Source organism: Coregonus lavaretus, assembly GCF_964263955.1.
Source record: "Coregonus lavaretus genome assembly, chromosome: 27".
NCBI classification, from domain to species: domain Eukaryota; kingdom Metazoa; phylum Chordata; class Actinopteri; order Salmoniformes; family Salmonidae; genus Coregonus; species Coregonus lavaretus.
Window position 1 is genome coordinate 38,738,666 of NC_140014.1, and position 23,632 is coordinate 38,762,297.

The following is a 23,632-nucleotide window of genomic DNA, read 5'->3' on the forward strand; positions in this document are numbered from 1 at the left end:
ACTTAAATATTTTGTCTTGCCCATTCACCCTCTGAATGGCACACATACACAATCCATGTCTCAATTGTCTCAAGTCCTAAAAATCTTTCTTTAACCTGTCTCCTCCCCTTCATCTACACTGATTGAAGTGGATTTAACAAGTGACATCAATAAGGGATCATAGCTTTCACCTGGTCAGTCTATGTCATGGAAAGAGCAGGTGTTCTTAATGTTTTGTACTCAGTGTATCAGAATGGCTTGCACAACATTGACCAAACATCAGAGAGGTCAGGACAGCTTGGCTTAGGCAAATAAATGTACATTTTTATTGAATATTGTTTCACTACAACAGGGTTTAACAAAAAAACTAAATCATTCATTTTTTCCTGAAGGGAGATCCTTTCACAGAAAGGACTATGGCAGACACACAGTATGGATGTGTATAGAGGCAAAGTCACCAAAGGAGAGAGTTTAACAAAAAGGTTTTCAGGTTGTTGTTCTGTTTTAATGGTGGTGTATCTGGACACACGCTGGGTTTATATAGCATAGAACATCAATAATCTACCAGAAAAATATTTCAACATTTGAACAAGTCTTTGTTTGCTCGGATACCCATTATTAATAAGTAGAAATAAGAGTAAAAATAGAGAAGCTAGTAACATCTCGTTAGAAATAAAATGTTACAGCATACACTGTTACTTTGAAATCACACAACAATATCAAATTCATAAGTGTATTCATTAGTACACATTTCTTTCCAACGATCACGTCTTGCTGCCTTGGCCTGATCTGTGGTTCTAGATCAAGATGTCTTGCTCTGTGGTTCTAGGCCAATGTGTCCAGCTGATGAGACCAGCTGTGAAGAGAAGTGGAACTGTCAGGTCTCACCACTCTACCACAGCAGAGCTACTTCTAGAACATTCTAAAAGGTTCTAGAAGGTTATTTTAGAGGGCTCTAGAAGGTTCTAGAACATAGGTCCCTTGAGCAGCAATGGAAAAGCTCAGCTAGAATGTTGATCCAAAACGATTACTTAACTGAGGTACACAGTGGTCTAGAATTCCAAATACATCATGAAGTAGCATTTTGTTTTGTTCATTACTCCAGAGATATTAGATAACGCGAATGAGGGTTGGAATACAAATGTACATGCATAATGTACTATTACCATACATGAAATGAGGAGGTTAATGAAACTGACACGGTCTTCTCAATAAGGTTTACTGAGTGGGGTAGAAATGCAAAAGTACTGTGTGAAAGACATTTGGAAGACATACTCTACTTTCTATTTATATTGAATAGGTATGGTTTGGAGATTTATTAGTTAGAACTCTCTATGACAAAATCTAATAGAAAAAGAGGCCAGACAGCCTTGCCTGGATCCACACATAGTAAGGTATAATAAAGCTGTCTTTATACGAACATGATTTGTGTAGTTGTGGGTTTCAAACCTTGTGAAAATTGTTTAGCTCTTGGCGAATTAACTGAGTAATGTAAAAATCAGTAAGCATCAACTTTCTTCAGCTACTGTAAGATGAAATGAGACTATCGCTGGGTAAAAAGGGGCACAATATTTTTTACGTGAATTTTCTCACATACATGTACATTGCTTATAATACTGACAGACATCAACTGCACACAAATAATACATTTTCAACATATACAACTAATCTCATTGTTCTAAAATTATCCATTCAAAAAATATTACTTTCAACTTCCAATTAGCTAAAATGATAAAATGAAAAGAAACCAAATGTTGTAACAAGTTCCAGTTTGAAATAATAAATTGAGACAAAACAAACAATAGACAATAATCAAAACTAACAAAGACAACCGAGTGAATAATAATAATAATAAAAAAATATCAGCATACAGAAAGAACAAAGTCAAATGCCAGTTTGAGAGTTGGCCTAAACCCAACCCAACTCCATTTTGTGTATGTGGATTCCATCTGGACTTTTCTCAGCTCTGCACACAGACAGACAGGTGAGGGCATGTAGAAACTCATCCTGCCCCAAGCAACAGAGCAGACCTGAAACAGCCAATGACTTCGTCAGGAAGTCCTGAAACAGCCAATGACGTTGTCAGTGCTACATGTCACATGACAGGAAACTAACTGCCACAGATTCAAATATGTCTGTCATAGGGATGGTAGGATAGGGATGGTAGATCACATCATTATAGGGGTAATCCCCTTCATTGATTACTGGTTAAATCAGCTAAAACTGTTTGAATAATGATTTTTAAAGTCTGATTAAATACCAAATGTACTGCTGACCAACAATAAAGTTACAGAAGAGTTTCAAATGTACCTTATGACTTAAAAACTGATCTCCGTGATTCGTGTGGGTGTGTTGTGTTGCTTAGCGAGAAGCTGGGACTGATTGTCAAGGCACGGTTGTGGTTCAGGACATGCATAGGTGTAATGAAGGCACGTGGGGTGTGTTCATAATAGCAGTCTAGTCACCACACTAGGAAACAGCTCTACATGGGAACTGTTGGCACATTGCACTTCCTGGCAAAGAAAGGAGAAGTGGCGTGTCATGTCTAATCTCAGACTAGCGCATGCTGGATTTGGTTGTGGGCTCTGAGATTATGTCATATCATACATACTGCATACTGGAGACAGAGGGAGGGAAAGGAGATGCAGGACATCAGAGTTCCTTCTTCTAAAAGGTTCTGATACCTCTTCTGGATCAACCTCTAGATTCTGGATCAACCTCTAGATTCTGGATCAACCTCTAGATTCTGGATCAATCCAGAACCTGCTCATTGTGACTTCATAATATCATGTCATGGACTCACAAAGCTGTATCATTTCATTGATTGGTTACACACTTCAACAATAATAATAATAATAATAATAATAATAATAATAATAATAATAATAATAATAATGTGGACATGAAGACTTTATCTTTTGTTTAATGTAACTTGTCTTTGGTTCATAGCACATATAGCTTCACTATCAATGACAGTGTTCCTTATTTTTGTAGGGGCAGAACATTTAGATGTAGGCTGTGTGTGTGTGTGTGTGTGTGTGTGTGGCTGTGTGTGTGTGTGTGTGTGTACTGCATTAGTAAAGTCATAGTAGGCAAACGCACCCTAGATTCAGATCCAAAAACCTTTCTGGAGAGAGTACATGCTTTGGAAACGCAGACGGTCGGAGGTTGTATAATTAAAGGGTGAGGTATTCCTTGGCGTTCCCTTACTTGGCCCTTGACACTCCATTCCCAACCAGAGTGTCACTGTGGAGCATTATCGGTCTGATTAAAAGATGCAGCCAGGTTTTCTTGAAACCCAGAAAAGGTTTATCCTTTTTTTATTATTCCAGTTTCGGCAAAAGATACCTCCGAAAGGGCTTTCACTGTCAGTTATTTGTCTCTCTGGTGATGTAGGGCTTTTAACCTCCATCTGACTCTTCCCAGTCCAGTGCTGATGGCTGTTATGGCTGACACAGATTATGGCAATAGACAGATAACCAAGTATCACCTCTCCAAACCTCCAACCCTCTTCTCTCGTCCCATTCGGTTTCCTGAGGCACCTACAAGTCTGAGCGGTGGAGGCAGGGGAGCAGGGGTCTTGAAGCCACCCTTTTCTGCCTCACCCATTCATCCTCACCCCTGTTTCCACCGTCCATCCATCACACCACAAACTCTGGGACCTCTTCGTTGGTCAGCTCCAGGGAGAAATACTTGCTGGTCCTCTTGATGGGGAAGCCGTCAAGCTGGTCACCGCGGATACCGGCGCACTGCTCGGCAAGGTTGCCCTGGTATCCACTGCTGTCACTCAGCTCCTGGGCACAGCCGAAGGTGTAGCTGTGGGCAGTGTCCTGGCATAGCTCCGCCCACTGGAGGCAGCCCTTCTGGTAGAGACGCACATCGTCCAGGGATTGGCTGTGGCGGTCCGTCGACGTCTGAGGCTTCCCGCACACTGACGTCTGGGGAACGGCACAGAAGGAAAACTAAAACAATCAGTAAATGTATTCCGTTTTGTTTTTTACTATGTAAAAACTGCTTGCCTTTTCCCTTACTATTTCTAGCCAGAGAGCGGATATTTCAAGGTTTTACTTGATATTTTAAAGGAATAAGTGATCTAAATTGTTTTATCTACTTTAGTTGAAGGCACTGATTGTAAGTCGTTCTTGATTAGAGTGTCTGCTAAATAACTAAAATGAAAAATGTCAGTACTAGGGATGCACATTTCGGTCAATTTTGCTGCCAACTAACTGACCCTCATTAACCAGTTAACAAACTGTGAAATTTGTTCCAAATAGTTAAATGACCAACAGAAAAGGTTGAGAACTTCAAGTTCCTTGGTGTGCACATCACCAACGAACTATCATGGTCCAAACACACCAAGACAGTTGTGAAGAGGGCACGACAAAGCCTATTCCCCCTCAGGAGACTGAAAAGATTTGGCATGGGTCCTCAGAAAAGTTCTACAGCTGCACCATCGAGAGCATCCTGACTGGTTGCATCACCGCCTGGTATGGCAACTGCTCGGCCTCCGACCGCAAGGTACTACAGAGGGTAGTGCGTACGGCCCAGTACATCACTGGGGCCAAGCTTCCTGCCATCCAGGACCTCTATACCAGGCGGTGTCAGAGGAAGGCCCTCAAAATTGTCAAAGACTCCAGCCACCCTAGTCATAGACTGTTCTCTCTGCTACCGCACGGCAAGCGGTACCAGAGCGCCAAGTCTAGGTCCAAAATGCTTCAACAGCTTCTACCCCCAAGCGATAAGACTCCTGAACAGCTAATCATTGCTACCCGGACTATTTGCATTGTCCCCCCCACCCCACCCCATACCCCTCTTTTACGCTGCTGCTACTCTGTTTATTATGTATGCATAGTCACTTTAACTCTACCCACATGTACATACTACCTCAATTACCTCGACTAGCCGGTGCCCCCATCACATTGACTCTGTACCGGTACCCCCCTGTATATAGCCTCCCTACTGTTATTTATTTCACTGCTGCTCTTTAGTTATTCGCTTTTATCTTTTTTACTTAACACTTTTTTTTTTTTTATCTTAAAAAAATGCATTGTTGGTTAAGGGCTTGTAAGTAAGCATTTCACTGTAATGTCTACACCTGTTGTATTCGGCACATGTGGCAAATACAATTTGATTTGATTTGAAAATACTATGTGTGCATACAAGGAACAGATGTTTCATTATAGAGCTTACTTGAATCATGCAACAGTAGCGAGCCAATCATCTCACAGCCTAAAGGCTGTTACTGAACATACAACTACTGTAACAAAGCAGCCAATTAAAAACATTTCCAACATTTGCCAAAATGCAATTCGCGGGGAAAAACACTGTTCTAAACAGCGAACCAGATGCCAGCAGCTCCATGTGTGAGAGATGAAAATATCTGTTAGAAACTTAGAAAGAAAGAGGATCTAAAATGCAACAACTAGGATGGGTTGCTAATATGACTAGGAAGGTGCCTTTGGCTTCTCGACAACGAAATAAAATGGATATGAAAACCAATAGAACAGCTCTCGCTGTCCGACAGGTGATTTTATTTCCGCTCATGTAGCATATTGCTGTGCGCGTGTGGTAAATAAGATGCCTGACGAACTAACGAAAATACACACACATCAATTTAAGTCCACTCAATTATGCAAATTAACCTATAGGCCGATAAGCATGACCGGTCAAATGTATTTTGCTGGCTAACCGGGAAAAACGGTTAACTGTTAACATCCCTAGTCAGTACCAAACAGGATATGTCGTAACTGTCACTGACCTGAGGAAGAGACTCGATGCTCTTGCCTCTCATCTTGACCACGGTCTCAGAGGAACTGGAGGTGGATGAGCGGACGTCCTTCACTATGAGTCCTACAGTGCAGACAGAGCGGAGGACATTCATAAAAAAACAACAACTAATACTACTACAACACCATCCGTTGACCTCCCAGCCAAGTTCAATTCAACCAGTCTCACTGACGCACTGAGATAGGAGGCTGTCCTAAGACAGGGTGAATGAAGACAGCAAGTGGTTGTACAGTGGGGAAAAAAAGTATTTAGTCAGCCACCAATTGTGCAAGTTCTCCCACTTAAAAAGATGAGAGAGGCCTGTAATTTTCATCATAGGTACACGTCAACTATGACAGACAAAATGAGATTTTTTTTCTCCAGAAAATCACATTGTAGGATTTTTTATGAATTTATTTGCAAATTATGGTGGAAAATAAGTATTTGGTCAATAACAAAAGTTTCTCAATACTTTGTTATATACCCTTTGTTGGCAATGACACAGGTCAAACGTTTTCTGTAAGTCTTCACAAGGTTTTCACACACTGTTGCTGGTATTTTGGCCCATTCCTCCATGCAGATCTCCTCTAGAGCAGTGATGTTTTGGGGCTGTCGCTGGGCAACACAGACTTTCAACTCCCTCCAAAGATTTTCTATGGGGTTGAGATCTGGAGACTGGCTAGGCCACTCCAGGACCTTGAAATGCTTCTTACGAAGCCACTCCTTCGTTGCCCGGGCGGTGTGTTTGGGATCATTGTCATGCTGAAAGACCCAGCCACGTTTCATCTTCAATGCCCTTGCTGATGGAAGGAGGTTTTCACTCAAAATCTCACGATACATGGCCCCATTCATTCTTTCCTTTACACGGATCAGTCGTCCTGGTCCCTTTGCAGAAAAACAGCCCCAAAGCATGATGTTTCCACCCCCATGCTTCACAGTAGGTATGGTGTTCTTTGGATGCAACTCAGCATTCTTTGTCCTCCAAACACGACGAGTTGAGTTTTTACCAAAAAGTTCTATTTTGGTTTCATCTGACCATATGACATTCTCCCAATCCTCTTCTGGATCATCCAAATGCACTATAGCAAACTTCAGACGGGCCTGGACATGTACTGGCTTAAGCAGGGGGACACGTCTGGCACTGCAGGATTTGAGTCCCTGGCGGCGTAGTGTGTTACTGATGGTAGGCTTTGTTACTTTGGTCCCAGCTCTCTGCAGGTCATTCACTAGGTCCCCCCGTGTGGTTCTGGGATTTTTGCTCACCGTTCTCGTGATCATTTTGACCCCACGGGGTGAGATCTTGCGTGGAGCCCCAGATCGAGGGAGATTATCAGTGGTCTTGTATGTCTTCCATTTCCTAATAATTGCTCCCACAGTTGATTTCTTCAAACCAAGCTGCTTACCTATTGCAGATTCAGTCTTCCCAGCCTGGTGCAGGTCTACAATTTTGTTTCTGGTGTCCTTTGACAGCTCTTTGGTCTTGGCCATAGTGGAGTTTGGAGTGTGACTGTTTGAGGTTGTGGACAGGTGTCTTTTATACTGATAACAAGTTCAAACAGGTGCCATTAATACAGGTAACGAGTGGAGGACAGAGGAGCCTCTTAAAGAAGAAGTTACAGGTCTGTGAGAGCCAGAAATCTTGCTTGTTTGTAGGTGACCAAATACTTATTTTCCACCATAATTTGCAAATAAATTCAGAAAAAATCCTACAATGTGATTTTCTGGATATTTTTTTCTCAATTTGTCTGTCATAGTTGACGTGTACCTATGATGAAAATTACAGGCCTCTCTCATCTTTTTAAGTGGGAGAACTTGCACAATTGGTGGCTGACTAAATACTTTTTTTCCCCACTGTATGTACCGGAGTATCTGTTGGTCTGGGTAGATAAGGTAAGACAGTGGTTGTATGTACCCGAGTATCCGTTGGTCTGGTCAGGGGACATGTTCAGCATGTCCTCAGTGATGTGGATGCACAGGTCCTGGTTCAGCTCCAGGGTCAGCTCATGGAGCTCCTCATAGTCTTTAGGGTCGTCTACTAACATCTCAATCTCTGCAGGGACAGACAGAAATATCAATCTCTAGAGGGACAGACAGACACAAATAGTAATCTCTGGCGGGACAGACAGACACTACTATTAATCTCTGGAAGGACAGAGATTAATATACACAGTTGAAGTCGGAAGTTTACATACACTTAGGTTGGAGTCATTAAAACTCGTTTTTCAACCACTCCACAAATGTCTTGTTAACAAACTATAGTTTTGGCAAGTCGGTTAGGACATCTACTTTGTGCATGACACAAGTAATTTTTCCAACAATTGTTTACAGACAGATTATTTCACCCATAATTCACTGTATCACAATTCCAGTGGGTCAGATGTTTACATACACTAAGTTGACTGTGCCTTTAAACAGCTTGGAAAATTCCAGAAAATGACTTTAGAAGCTTCTGATAGGCTAATTGACATCATTTGAGTCAAATGGAGGTGTACCTGTGGATGTATTTCAAGGCCTACCTTCAAACTCAGTGCCTCTTTACTTGACATCATGGGAAAATCAAAAGAAATTAGCCAAGACCTCAGAAAAATAATTGTAGACCTCCACAAGTCTGGTTCATCCTTTTCATCCTGAAAAAGCGTGTGCGAGTAAGGAGGCCTACAAACCTGACTCAGTTACACCAGCTCTGTCAGGAGGAATGGGCCAAAATTCACCCAACTTATTGTGGGAAGCTTGTGGAAGGCTACACAAAACGTTTGACCCAAGTTAAAATATTTAAAGGCAATGCTACCAAATACTAATTGAGTGTATGTAAACTTCTGACCCACTGGGAATGTGATGAAAGAAATAAAAGCTGAAAGAAATAATTCTCTCTACTATTATTCTGACATTTCACATTCTTAAAATATAGTGGTGATCCTAACTGACCTAAAACAGGGAATTTTTACTAGGATTAAATGTCAGGAATTGTTTAAATGTATTTGGCTAAGGTGTATGTAAACTTCTGACTTCAACTGTATGTATGTATGTGGGGAGAACAAGTATTTGATACACTGCCAATTTTGCAGGTTTTCCTACTTACAAAGCATGTAGAGGTCTGTAATTATTATCATAGGTACACTTCAACTGTGAGAGACTGAATCTAAAACAAAAATCCAGAAAATCACATTGTATGATTTTTAAGTAATTAATTTGCATTTTATTGCATGACATAAGTATTTGATACATCAGAAAAGCAGAACTTAATATTTGGTACAGAAACCTTTGTTTGCAATTACAGAGATCATACGTTTCCTGTAGGTCTTGACTAGGTTTGCACACACTGCAGCAGGGATTTTGGCCCACTCCTCCATACAGACCTTCTCCAGATCCTTCAGGTTTCGGGGCTGTCGCTGGGCAATACGGACTTTCAGCTCCCTCCAAAGATTTTCTATTGGGTTCAGGTCTGGAGACTGGCTAGGCCACTCCAGGACCTTGAGATGCTTCTTATGGAGCCACTCCTTAGTTGCCCTGGCTGTGTGTTTCGGGTCGTTGTCATGCTGGAAGACCCAGCCACGACCCATCTTCAATGCTCTTACTGAAGGAAGGAGGTTGTTGGCCAAGATCTCACGATACATGGCCCCATCCATCCTCCCCTCAATACGGTGCAGTCGTCCTGTCCCCTTTACAGAAAAGCATCCCCAAAGAATGATGTTTCCACCTCCATGCTTCACAGTTGGGATGGTGTTCTTGGGGTTGTACTCATCCTTCTTCCTCCAAACACGGCGAGTGGAGTTTAGACCAAAAAGCTCTATTTTTGTCTCATCAGACCACATGACCTTCTCCCATTCCTCCTCTGGATCATCCAGATGGTCATTGGCAAACTTCAGACGGGCCTGGACATGCGCTGGCTTGAGCAGGGGGACCTTGCGTGCGCTGCAGGATTTTAATCCATGACGGCGTAGTGTGTTACTAATGGTTTTCTTTGAGACTGTGGTCCCAGCTCTCTTCAGGTCATTGACCAGGTCCTGCCGTGTAGTTCTGGGCTGATCCCTCACCTTCCTCATGATCATTGATGCCCCACAAGGTGAAATCTTGCATGGAGCCCCAGACCGAGGGTGATTGACCGTCATCTTGAACTTCTTCCATTTTCTAATAATTGCACCAACAGTTGTTGCCTTCTCACCAAGCTGCTTGCCTATTGTCCTGGAGCCCATCGCAGCCTTGTGCAGGTCTACAATTTTATCCCTGATGTCCTTACACAGCTCTCTGGTCTTGGCCATTGTGGAGAGGTTGGAGTCTGTTTGATTGAGTGTGTGGACAGGTGTCTTTTATACAGGTAACGAGTTCAAACAGGTGCAGTTAATACAGGTAATGAGTGGAGAACAGGAGGGCTTCTTAAAGAAAAACTAACAGGTCTGTGAGAGCCGGAATTCTTACTGGTTGGTAGGTGATCAAATACCTATGTCATCCAATAAAATGCAAATTAATTACTTAAAAATCATACAATGTGATTTTCTGGATTTTTGTTTTAGATTCCATCTCTCACAGTTGAAGTGTACCTATGACAAAAATTACAGACCTCTACATGCTTTGTAAGTAGGAAAACCTGCAAAATCGGCAGTGTATCAAATACTTGTTCTCCCCATTGTATGTAATCTATCTGCAATATTAAAGCTGATCTACCCCCTAATATATATATATATATATATATTAATCTCTGGAGGGACAGACAGACAGACACTAATATTAAATCGCTGGAGGGACAGACGGACACTAATATTAATCTCTGGAGGGACAGTCAGACAGACACTAATATTATTCTCTGGAGGGACAGTCAGACAGACAGAGGGCCAGTGATGATCACTAGTGGAGCAGGGGAGAAGGCATGACAAACAGTGTATATGTGTGTTCCATGTGTATGTCCCTTGCCGTGTGTGCAATCGATTGCCTTACCATCATCGTCCAGCATGCGCTCCTTGCACCCGCTCTCCACCCCCGAGGTGTGTGAGCTCCCATGGCTAGTCGTTGAGGAGCTGCAGGTCCTCAGGGCCCGGTGCAGGGCCCCTCCGGGGGCAAGGAAACTGTCTGTCTCCACCCCCGAGGTGTGTGAGCTGCTGTGGCTGGCAGTGGAGTGGCGAGACAGGCATTTGAGGTGAGACACGGTGCTGCCGGCGCTGCTGCCGCTGGCCCGGGAACGCTTGTCCAGCCGGTCCATATCCAGCTCCAACGCGTCGCTGATGTACGACTCACGGTACTGCTTCTTGTCTGGAGAGGAGGGACAGACAGGGTTAGATACAGCAGTACCACAGCTAAAGAACCTTACAGGAGCTGGTCAGATATAGAATTCGCTCCTAAGGCATTATGGATATGCCCGACACATGAAAGATGACTGAAAAAAATGAATATATGGCAGCAGGTAGCCTAGCTGTTAAGAGCGTTAGGCCGGTAACCGTAAGGTCGCTGGTTTGAATCCCCGAGCCGACTAGGTGAAAAATCTGTCTGTGCCCTTGAGCAAGGCACTTCACCCTAATTGCTCCTGTAAGTCACTCTGGAAAACAGCGTCTGCTAATATGTAAATGTTAATATCAACATTACAATTGGCTAAGGGAAGGAATGCTGAGATTCCAGGAGACACCAGGAGATTCCAGGAGTCAAATTTCTCCAGTATGGAAAGATGGCAGCATGGCCAGGTAGGTGTGGCCAGGTAGAGGTAGGTGTGGCCAGGTAGAGGTAGGTGTGTCCAGATAGGTGTGGCCAGGTAGGTGTGGCCAGGTAGAAGTAGGTGTGGCCAGGTAGGTGTGGCCAGGTAGGTAGTTTACCTTCGTTCTCCTCCAGCCTGCGGACCTGTTTGAGAACAGGCTGCAGGTTCATGTAGAGACGGTGGCTGTTGCTGAGCAACTGTAGGAGGTGGCGGGACCGTAGGGGACAACCGGTGTAGTAGATCAGTTTACGGGCCGACGGAAGACCATCCGGCAGGATCTCAAACTTCTTACCCTGAAACAGAGAGAGAGGAATAGGGGTTAGAATACTTGTAGGATATCATGCTATCTACATGTCATCCAGCTGATTGATTAATTGATGTTTAACGCTATGATTATGGAAGATCTTTGTGCCTGAGAAAATAATGGAGGGACGACCCTGTGTGATTCAACAGACATCAGTGCGAGTGTTGTATCTTTGTTCATTTTCAGCATCTTTGTTCATTTTCAGCATCTTCGTTCATTTGCAGAGGGGGTGCATGAGAGGATTCAGATACTTTGCTAGAGAGGCAGAGTGCCAGATATCCCCACAGGCAAAACACACAATAGGGGACGAAGAGAGCACAGAACGGTCTCTTCTTTGAAAACTATTCTGCGGCACTTCTTACAACCAAAACAAGAGCTGAATCTCCAGATTGAGGGACACAAACAAAACTGCAGAAACATTTCAACGTTTTCTAATTTGTTTATTTGGATCCCCATTAGCTTTTGCAGAAGCAGCAGCTACTCTTCCTGGGGTCCAGGAAGTAACAACACTGACACACAAGGACAGTCACACAAATTCAAAATACAATGATATACAAACAATTCAACAACAAAAAGAATAATACACAATAAAAAATAAAGTATGCGTGTGTTAGAGTGTGTTTGTGTGTGTCCCCTCACAGTCCCTGCAGTTCCATGAGATAAAAAAAAAGAAGGTAATTTTACTGTTTGAGTAATTGGAGATGGAAGGGAGTTCCATGCGATCATGGCTCTGTAAAATACTGTGCATTACCATGAATTCATTTTTGGACTTGGGGACTGTGAAGAGACCCCTGGTGGCATGTCTTGTGGGGTATGTATGGGTGTCTGAGCTGAATGTTATTTGATTATGCAGACAATCTGGAATTTTTATTACAGTAATACTTCTCATAAAAACTAGAAGGGAAGCAGTTCATCTCTCATCAACCAGGAAAGACTGGCATGCATGTTGTTGTTAGTTCTGTATGTGCAGTTAAGGGCAAGGCGTGCTGCTCTGTTTTGAGTCTGCTGCAGCTTTGCTAGGTCTTTCTTTGCTGCACTTGACCACATTATCGGACAGTAATCAAGATGGGACAAGACAAGAGCCTGAACAACTAGTACAGTCAAAAACGCAGAACATCTTTTTATAAACAAACATAACCCTCCCCATCTTCACAACAACTTTGTCAATATGACGTGACCATAATTGACCATCCAATGTTAAACCTAGGAGATTAGCTTCCTAGGAGTCACACCCTTTGTACACAACTCCATCTGAGGGTTAGGTCTTAGAGAATATATTTGGTTCAAAACAATGCTTTTAGTTTTAGATGTATTTAAGACCAGTTTATTATTAACCCATAAGAGTCTAAGCTGTGTCTAAGCCGGGGGAAAGTTTTAGAACACCTCCTCATTCAAGGGTTTTTATTTATTTTTACTATTTTCTACATTGTAGAATAATAGTGAAGACATCAAAACTATGAAATAACACATATGGAATCATTTAGTAACCAAACAAGTGTTAAACAAATCAAAATATATTTTATATTTGAGATTCTTCAAATTGCCACCCTTTGCAAACACACACACACGCCTAGGTCAGCATCCCGGAGTCACCTCTTCACTATTGACGTTGAGACTGGTGTTTTGCGGGTACTATTTTATGAGGCTGCCAGTTGAGGACCTGTGCGGCGTCTGTTTCTCAAACTAGACACTAATGTATTTGTCCTCTTGCTCAGTTGTGCACCGGGGCCTCCCACTCCTCTTTCTATTCTGGTTAGAGCCAGTTTGCGCTGTTCTGTGAAGGGAGTAGTACACAGCGTTGTACGAGATCTCCTCTTTCTATTCTGGTTAGAGCCAGTTTGCGCTGTTCTGTGAAGGGAGTAGTACACAGCGTTGTACGAGATCTTCAGTTTCTTGGCAATTTCTCAGAACAAGAATAGACTGACGAGTTTCAGAAGTTATTTGTTTCTGGCCATTTTGATCCTGTAATCGAACCCACAAATGCTGATGCTCCAGATACTCAACTAGTCTCAAGAAGGTCAGTTTTATTGCTTCTTTAAATCAGCACAACAGTTTTCAGTTGTGCTAACATAATTGCAAAAGGGTTTTCTAATGATCAATTAGCCTTTTAAAATGATAAACTTGGATTAGCAAACACAATGTGCCATTGGAACACAGGACTGATGGTTGCTGATAATGGGCCTCTGTACGCCTATGTAGATATTCCATAAAGAATCAACAGTTTCCAGCTGCAATAGCCATTTACAACATTAACAATGTCTACACTGTATTTCTGATCAATTTGATGTTATTTTAATGGACAAAGAAATTGCTTTTATTTCGAAAAGTGACCCCAAACCTTTGAACGTTAGTGTATATACACACACACACCACGGGGGCCAGTATGAAAAAAATAAAAATATGTATGCACTCAAAGATATGTAAGTCGCTCTGGATAAGAGCGTCTGCTAAATGACTAAAATTATATATATATATATATATATATATATATATATATATATATATATATATATATATATATATATATATATATATACACACATACACATACATACACACACACACACACACACACACACACACACACACACACACACACATACATACATACATATACACACACACACACATATACAGTCGTGGTCAAAAGTTTTGAGAAATACACAAGTATTGTAAGTCGCTCTGGATAAGAGCGTCTGCTAAATGACGTAAATGTATTGGTCATCACAAAGTTTGCTGCTTCAGTGTTTTTAGATATTTTTGTCAGATGTTACTATGGTATACTGAAGTATAATTATAAGCATTCCATAAGTGTCAAAGGCTTTTATTGACAATTACATTAAGTTTATGCAAAGAGTCAATATTTGCAGTGTTGACCCTTCTTTTTCAAGACCTCGGCAATCCGCCTTGGCATGCTGTCAATTAACTTCTGGGCCACATCCTGACTGATGGCAGCCCATTCTTGCATAATCAATTCTTGGAGTTTGTCAGAATTTGTGGGTTTTTGTTTGTCCACCCGCCTCTTGAGGATTGACCACAAGTTCGCAATGGGATTAAGGTCTGGGGAGTTGCTGGCCATGGACCCAAAATTTCGATGTTTTGTTCCCCAAGCCACTTAGTTATCACTTTTGCCTTATGGCAAGGTGCTTCATCATGCTGGAAAATGCATTTTTCATCACCAAACTGTTTTTGGATGGTTGGGAGAAGTTGCTCTCCGGAGGATGTGTTGGTACCATTCTTTATTCATGGCTGTGTTCTTAGTTGTGAGTGAGCCCACTCCCTTGGCTGAGAAGCAACCCCACACATGAATGGTCTCAGGATGCTTTACTGTTGGCATGACACAGGACTGATGGTAGCACTCACCTTGTCTTCTCCGGACAAGCTTTTTTCCGGATGCCCCATTAGAGAAAATTAGAGAAAATGACTTTACCCCAGTCCTCAGCAGTCCAATCCCTGTACCTTTTGCAGAATATCAGTCTGTCCCTGATGTTTTTCCTGGAGAGAAGTGGCTTCCTCGCTGCCCTTCTTGACACCAGGCCATCCTCCAAAAGACTTCGCCTCACTGTGCGTGCAGATGAACTCACACCTGCCTGCTGCCATTCCTGAGCAAGCTCTGCACTGGTGGTTCCCCGATCCCGCAGCTGAATCAACTTTAGGAAACGGTCCTGGCGCTTGCTGGACTTTTTTGGGCGCCTTGAAGCCTTCTTCGCAACAATTGAACCTCTCTCCTTGAAGTTTTTGATGATCCGATAAATGGTTGATTTAGGTGCAATCTTACTAGCAGCAATATCCTTGCCTGTGAAGCCCTTTTTGTGCAAAGCAATGATGACGGCACGTGTTTCCATGCAGGTGACCATGGTTAACAGAGGAAGAACAATGATTTCAAGCTTCCAGTCTGTTATTCTAACTCAATCAGCATGACAGAGTGATCTCCAGCCTTGTCCTCGTCAACCCTCTCACCTGTGTTAACGAGAGAATCACTGACATGATGTCAGCTGGTCCTTTTGTGGCAGGGCTGAAATTTTACATTTACATTTTAGTCATTTAGCAGACGCTCTTATCCAGAGCGACTTACAGTTAGTGAGTGCATACATTTTCATACTGAAATGCAGTAGCAATGTTTTTTTGGGATTAAGTTAAATTTCATGGCAAAGAGGGACTTTGCAATTCATCTGATCACTCTTCATAACATTCTGGAGTATATGCAAATTGCCATCATAAAAACTGAGGCAGCAGACTTTGTGAACATTTATATTTGTGTCATTCTCTTTTAACCATGACTGTACACACACACACACACACACACACACACACACACACACACACACACACACACACACACACACACACACACACACACACACACACACACACACACACACACACACACACACACACACACACACACACACACACACACACACACACACACACACACACACACACACACACACACATACATACACACAGTGGGGGAAAAAAGTATTTAGTCAGCCACCAATTGTGCAAGTTCTCCCACTTAAAAAGATGAGAGAGGCCTGTAATTTTCATCATAGGTACATGTCAACTATGACAGACAAAATTAGGGGAAAAAATCCAGGAAATCACATTGTAGGATTTTAATGAATTTATTTGCAAATTATGGTGGAAAATAAGCCTAGACACCCCCTGACCATCACAACTCAGGCCCTGCCAATAGACCAAACCATATCCACCCCCTGACCATCACAGCTCAGGCCCTGCCAATAGACCAAACCTTATCCACCCCCTGACCATCACAACTCAGGTCCTGCCAATAGACCAAACCTTATCCACCCCCTGACCATCACAACTCAGGCCCTGCCAATAGACCAAACCATATCCACCCCCTGACCATCACAGCTCAGGCCCTGCCAATAGACCAAACCTTATCCACCCCCTGACCATCACAACTCAGGTCCTGCCAATAGACCAAACCTTATCCACCCCCTGACCATCACAGCTCAGGCCCTGCCAATAGACCAAACCTTATCCACCCCCTGACCATCACAACTCAGGCCCTGCCAATAGACCAAACCATATCCACCCCCTGACCATCACAACTCAGGTCCTGCCAATAGACCAAACCATATCCACCCCCTGACCATCACAACTCAGGTCCTGCCAATAGACCAAACCATATCCAGCCCCTGACCATCACAACTCAGGCCCTGCCAATAGACCAAACCATATCCACTCCCTAACAATCACAACTTCTGGTCGTGTTTATTGACACGTCCCTCCACCCTTCTCTCCCTCCCTCCGCTCCGATCCCTTCTTCCCTCTCTTGCCTACTGCAGCGCCGGGCCGGCTGACGTGCTCAGGGTGGAGTGGCAGTGGAGAGAGAGTCTGTTTTCAGAAAAAGGGTTTGACCGATGGTCCCTTCCATAAGAGGCCCCTCTAGTCCCCATGTAAACCACATCCACGCTTTCCTCAGTCTTCCTATATGAATAGAAAGGCTAAACATGGACATAGACGGAGCAAAACAGGATGTCTTATCATAAGTGGCATGGCATGACAGTGGCATTGATGACCGTACCACTAAATCAATCTATAGGGTATAGGTTGTCATTACACAAAGCTATACTAGAGGAACTGGTTCACAGAGACGTCATGATATTTACACTGTGCTAGCTGTAAAAACTAAGCAGTTCCATTTTAGACACACCGCAACGATGAACTGCCAAGGCAGCAGCTACTCTTCCTGGGGTTCAGCTAAATTAAGGCAGTTATACATTTTAAAAACATTACAATACATTCATAACTGATTTCACAACATATTAAGTGTGTGCCCTCTGGCCTCTACTCTACTACCACTTACCTATAATACAAAATCCATGTGTGTATAGTGCGTATGTTATCATGTGTTTGTATGCATGTGTCTATGTTCGTGTTGCTTCATAGTCCCCGATTTTCCATAAGGTGTATTTTTACCTGTTTTTTTAAATCTAATTTTACTGCTGGCATGAGTTACTTGATGTGGAAAGAGTTCCATGTAGTCATGGCTCTATGTAGTACTGTCGGCCTCCCATAGTCTGTTCTGAACTTGGGGACTGTGAAGAGACCTCTGGTGGCATGTCTTGTGGGGTATGCATGGGTGTCCGAGCTGTGCCAGTAGTTCAAACAGACAGCTCAGTGCATTCAACATGTCAATACCTCTCACAAATACAAGTAGGGATGAAGTCAATCTCTCCTCCACTTTGAGCCAGGAGAGATTGACATGCATATCATTAATGTTAGCTCTCTGTGTACATCCAAGGGCCAGCGGTGCTGCCCTGTTCTGAGCCAATTGCAATTTTCCTCAGTCCCTCTTTGTGGCACCTGACCACACGACTGAACAGTAGTCCAGGTGCGACAAAACTAGGGCCTGTAGGACCTGCCTTGTTGAAAGTGTTGTTAAGAAGGTAGAGTAGCGCTTTATTATAGACAGACTTCTCCCCATCCTAGCTACTGTTGTATCAATATGTTTTGACCATGACAGTTTACAATCCAGGGTTACTCCAAGCAATTTAGTCTCCTCAACTTGCACAATTTCCACATTCATTACACGATTTAGTTGAGGTTTAGGGTTCAGTGAATGATTTGTTTTAAATACAATGCTTTTATTTTTTGAAATATTTAGGACTAACTTATTCCTTGCTACCCATTCTGAAACGATCTGCAGTTCTTTGTTAAGTGTTGCAGTCATTTCAGTCGCTGTAGTAGCTGACGTGTATAGTGTTGAGTCATCCGCATACATAGACACACTGGCTTTACTCAAAGCCAGTGGCATGTCGTTAGTAAAGATTGAAAAAAGTAAGGGGTCTAGATAGCTGCCCTGGGGAATGCCTGATTCTACGTGGATTATGTTGGAGAGCCTTCCATTAAAGAACACCCTCTGTGTTCTGTTAGACAGGTAACTCTTTATCCACATTATAGCAGGGGGTGTAAAGCCATAACACACATTTTTCCAGCAGCAGACTATGATCGATAATGTCAAAAGCCGCACTGAAGTCTAACAAAACAGCCCCCACAATCTTTTTATCATCAATTTCTGTCAGCCAATCATCAGTCATTTGTGTAAGTGCTGTGCTTGTTGAATGTCCTTCCCTATAAGCATGCTGAAAGTCTTGTCAATTTGTTTACTGTAAAATAGCATTGTATCTGCTCAAACACCATTTTCCCAAAAGTTTACTAAGGGTTGGTAACAGGCTGATTGGTCGGCTATTTGAGCCAGTTAAGGGGGCTTTACTATTCTTAGGTAGGGGAATAACTTTTGCTTCCCTCCAGGACTGAGGGCACACACTTTTTAGTAGGCTTAAATTGAAGATATTGCAAGATTAACTGTAACTGAGTAAAATCTTTGAAATTGTTGCATGTTATGTTTATATTTTTGTTTCAGTGTACACACACACACACACACACACACACACACACCTCTTATGCGTGAGAATACTTTGGGACAAATTTCCAAAATTCAAATCGATTTGAGATGAATTTCTGGTGTTTTAACAGTATTTTCTGTCCAAAAACAAGAATAAAAAATTGCAGTGCCAAATAAAATCCCCTGAGGGCCCCGCCAGTTGGGGAACAGTGCCTTATGGTAGTGAAGTGACTGTAGCAGCTAGGGGTAAGAAGACCCAACAGAGAAGAGGAGCTCTGTGTCACTACTTCCACAACTGTTGTCTGTGTAAGAGCTGAACTTTCACTAACAACTGCCATAAGTCAGGACTGGTTTCAAGCTCCAAAGACGTCACGGCTGGAATCATGAGTGAAAAAAATAACAGATCTTCCAGAAAGAGAAAGACTCCCCTGAGCCTTCTAAGTGCCTAAGGACTTCTGACATTTATGAACGAGGGAAGCAGGGGAATGAGGGATGTACGGGAGAGGCTGCTCTACCCATTAAACTACATTAGGGCACTAAACATCAGTGTTGTAGTGTTGAGTCCAGGACTCTGACTCAACCTCAAGTCACAATTTTCATGACTCTTAGTAGGGCTGTGATGATACCAGCTTGGAAAATAAATTAATGTGACACTGGATGACAATATAATTATGTTTGTTTCCAACATTAGGGCTGTTTCCTAAAGCAGTTAAATCTGCTTTGTGTTTTGTTTCCTTGCCACGTACTAACGAGTATCGAGATACTGGCATCGTCCCAGCCTTACCTCTTAGTATATACAGTGAGGGAAAACAGTTTTTGATCCCCTGCTGATTATGTACGTTTGCCCACTGACAAAGAAATGATCAGTCTATAATTTTAATGGTAGGTTTATTTGAACAGTGAGAGACAGAATAACAACAACAAAATCCAGAAAAACACATGTCAAAAATATTATAAATTGATTTGCATTTTAATGAGGGAAACTCTTAAAGGGAGTGCTCCTAATCTCAGCTTGTTACCTGTATAAAAGACACCTGTCCACAGAAGCAATCAATCAATCAGATTCCAAACTCTCCACCATGGCCAAGACCAAAGAGCTCTCCAAGGATGTCAGGGACAAGATTGTAGACCTACACAAGGCTGGAATGGGCTACAAGACCATCGCCAAGCAGCTTGGTGAGAAGGTGACAACAGTTGGTGCGATTATTCGCAAATGGAAGAAACACAAAATAACAGTCAATCTCCCTCGGGCCTGGGGCTCCATGCAAGATCTCACCTTGTGGAGTTGCAATGATCATGAGAATGGTGAGGAATCAGCCCAGAACTACACGGGAGGATCTTGTCAATGATCTCAAGGCAGCTGGGACCATAGTCACCTAGAAAACAATTGGTAACACACTACGCCGTGAAGGACTGAAATCCTGCAGCGCCCGCATGGTCCCCCTGCTCAAGAAAGCACATATACAGGGCCGTCTGAAGTTTGCCAATGAACATCTGAATGATTCAGAGGAGAACTGGATGAAAGTGTTGTGGTCAGATGAGACCAAAATCGAGCTCTTTGGCATCAACTCAGCTCGCCGTGTTTGGAGGAGGAGGAATGTTGCCTATGACCCCAAGAACACCATCCCCACCGTCAAACATGGAGGTGGAAACATTATGCTTTGGAGGTGTTTTTCTGCTAAGGGGACAGGACAACTTCACTGCATCAAAGGGACGATGGACGGGGCCATGTACCGTCAAATCTTGGGTGAGAACCTCCTTCCCTCAGCAAGGGCATTGAAAATGGGTCGTGGATGGGCATTCCAGCATGCAATGACCCAAGACACACGGCCAAGGCAACAAAGGAGTGGCTCAAGAAGAGGCACATTAAGGTCCTGGAGTGGCCTAGCCAGTCTCCAGACCTTAATCCCATAGAAAATCTGTGGAGGGAGCTGAAGGTTCGAGTTGCCAAACGTCAGCCTCGATACCTTAATGACTTGGAGAATATCTGCAAAGAGGAGTAGGACAAAATCCCTCCTGAGATGTGTGCAAACCTGGTGGCCAACTACAAGAAATGTCTGACCTCTGATTGCCAACAAGGGTTTTGCCACCAAGTACTAAGTCATGTTTTGCAGAGGGGTCAAATACGTATTTCCCTCATTAAAATGCAAATCAATTTATAACATATTTGACATGCATTTTTTTGTTGTTATTCTGTCTCTCACTGTTCAAATAAACCTACCATTAAAATTATAGACGGATCATGTCTTTGTCAGTGGGCAAACGTACAAAATCAGCAGGGGATCAAATACTTTTTTCCCTCACTGTACCATCTCCATGGCTCTACTCACCACAAATACCAGTTTGCCCACATTGGTCCAGGGGAAATCATACAGGAGCTGTTTCACTGTCCCCACGTTCTGAGAGAAACAGAAACATTATATAAATCATCATATGAACCATACACATTAATAACACATGACCTAGACACATTTAGCCATCACACCCACCATCACACCCACTTCATCCTTACTACTGTACCTGAAATATTTGGATCCCACGCAAGGTCAGTCCTAAAGTCATGGAAGCCTCCACATCCTTTTTGTCCTGGGGAAGAGATAGAAGTTTATTGGTAAGTTAATTGTGTGTGTGTGTGTGTGTGTTTGTGTGTGTGTGTGTGTGTCCAGGTTGACCTCTGACCTTATAGAGTCTGTAGTAGTGGACTGTGACATCATCCAGCTGGGCACACTCCTTGATGTATTTGAGATGAGCCTCTGAGGCGGTGAGGGAAAACTGGTCTTTGTGCATGTTGGGGATGTGTCTCAGGATGTAGTCTCGGCCTCGCTTGGCTATCACCTGGAAGAGAGAGACAGACATATAGGCTGGTTTCAGTGTGGTGACAAAGGAATTCTCTCATACAAGCATCTCATTGGAGTGTGAACTCTAGCTGCTGGTTCTGATGTCAGCTCACTGGCAGAAGGAAGGAAGGCTTGCCAGTGGGGTTAATGGAGGTTGATGAAACCCCCCGCCCAGGGGAAGACAGATGTCTCACATAATGATATTACTTCCCAAAAGGCATCGTCAAGCTGGGCACTAAAGGCATCGTCCAGCTGGGCACTAAAGGCATCGTCCACCCTATTCCCTATACACTGAGTATACAAAACATTAAGAACACCTGCACTTTCCATGACATAGACTGACCAGGTGAATCCAGGTGAAAGCTATGATCCCTTATTGATGTCACTTGTTAAATCCACTTCAAAATCAGTGTAGATGAAGGGGAGGAGACCGGTTAAAGAAGGATTTTTCTGGGGCGTTTCTCCTGAACCAGTCACTCACTCAGAACTAGTTAGACAACACCCTGAGAGGAGGTATTTATGTACCATTCCTGATTGTACAACAATTTCCTGGCTTCAAAGTGGAGATGGGACCAATGGGACGTCAACAGGCTAATCACAGGAAGTGTTTGGTAATTAGAGGGGTGGGGCACAGTCGTGTCCGGGAGGGGAGGGGGGCCATGTCGAGTAGTAGAGGGGAGGCAGCAAATTTAGCCAGCTCGCATCCAGATCATTTCTCAAGAGTCAAGCGTGCTGCATGCCACTACCAGGGACCAAAATAAAACTAGTGTCCTAGATCCAGCTATCCCAGCATGCTCCAATGAGGGAGTGTCTCAAATTGTTGGAGCTCAATGATGAATGAAACAGGCTACAGGCCTATATTCAGGCTGTGTGCTAGACTACATTTAGCTGGTCCCAATTTACTCCTTACCCACTTTTCCCTTGGTCCTAACCCTTCCATGTTTTCATATCTGTAGCAATATGGTGGAAACTTCACCACTACACTGGCTATACCCATCTTCAGGTCTGTAAACAATGAAGGGTTAGAGGGGCTGTGGGGAAGGGAGAGGAAGGGCTTCATACTGCCTGGGCAACCACAATCAATCAATCAAATTGATTTTATAAAACCCATTTTATATGAGCAGTTGCCATAAAGTGCTTTACAGATACCCAACCTAAAACCCAAAAGATCAAGCAATGCAGATGCACAGTGAAAAACTCCATGTGGTACTGGTTAGGTCAGATCTACTCACCCATGGAGGGAAGTAGGCCTCAGGTTCAAAGTACTTCCCAAAGTGTTTGTTGCGTTTGAAGTTGCCCAAGTCGGCCTGGAGGGCGAAGGCTGCCAACAGGAAGTAGGCCTCCTCTCTCTGCATACACTGAGACAGCAACACCTGTTTCCTCAGGTGCCAGTAGTAGTAGTACCGGGCTGAGCGGTCACTGGAAGTGAAGAGAGAAGACATCATGATTCCAACACATCCCGCTACAGTAGATCACCATACTCAGGGGCCTGTAGTAGAGTAGGAGAAGACATAACCCTCAAGAGAAGACATAACCCTCAAGAGAAGACACAACCCTCAAGAGAAGAGGGTCAAGAGAAGACATAACCCTCAAGAGAAGACATATCCTTCGTAACGTACTTACTTAATCCTTTTCACCCCCATTGGGACATTAAGCCACAATGAGCTCCCTCACTTTCTTTCTAT

General features: G+C 43.2%; 1 protein-coding gene across 2 annotated transcripts in view; it reads right to left on the bottom strand.

The window, feature by feature from the left end:
* Positions 1-285: 285 nt before the first annotated feature.
* Positions 286-23,632, bottom strand: part of LOC311102521 (FERM domain-containing protein 6-like) — a 54,715-nt gene continuing 31,368 nt past the window's right edge. Inside the window, exons 6-14 of one of the 2 annotated variants that reach the window (XM_084143885.1) lie at positions 23,180-23,366; positions 21,790-21,945; positions 21,631-21,696; positions 21,441-21,509; positions 11,544-11,718; positions 10,678-10,989; positions 7,658-7,795; positions 5,738-5,829; positions 286-835 (exon numbers count right to left, since the gene is read on the bottom strand). In XM_084143885.1, the coding sequence (XP_084000011.1) occupies positions 782-835; positions 5,738-5,829; positions 7,658-7,795; positions 10,678-10,989; positions 11,544-11,718; positions 21,441-21,509; positions 21,631-21,696; positions 21,790-21,945; positions 23,180-23,366 (1,249 nt within the window). In that variant the 3' untranslated portion in view covers positions 286-781. Of the gene's footprint in view, positions 836-2,903; positions 3,918-5,737; positions 5,830-7,657; positions 7,796-10,677; positions 10,990-11,543; positions 11,719-21,440; positions 21,510-21,630; positions 21,697-21,789; positions 21,946-23,179; positions 23,367-23,632 lie in introns of those variants that run through there. The other variant, XM_084143884.1, reaches the window with a different exon arrangement.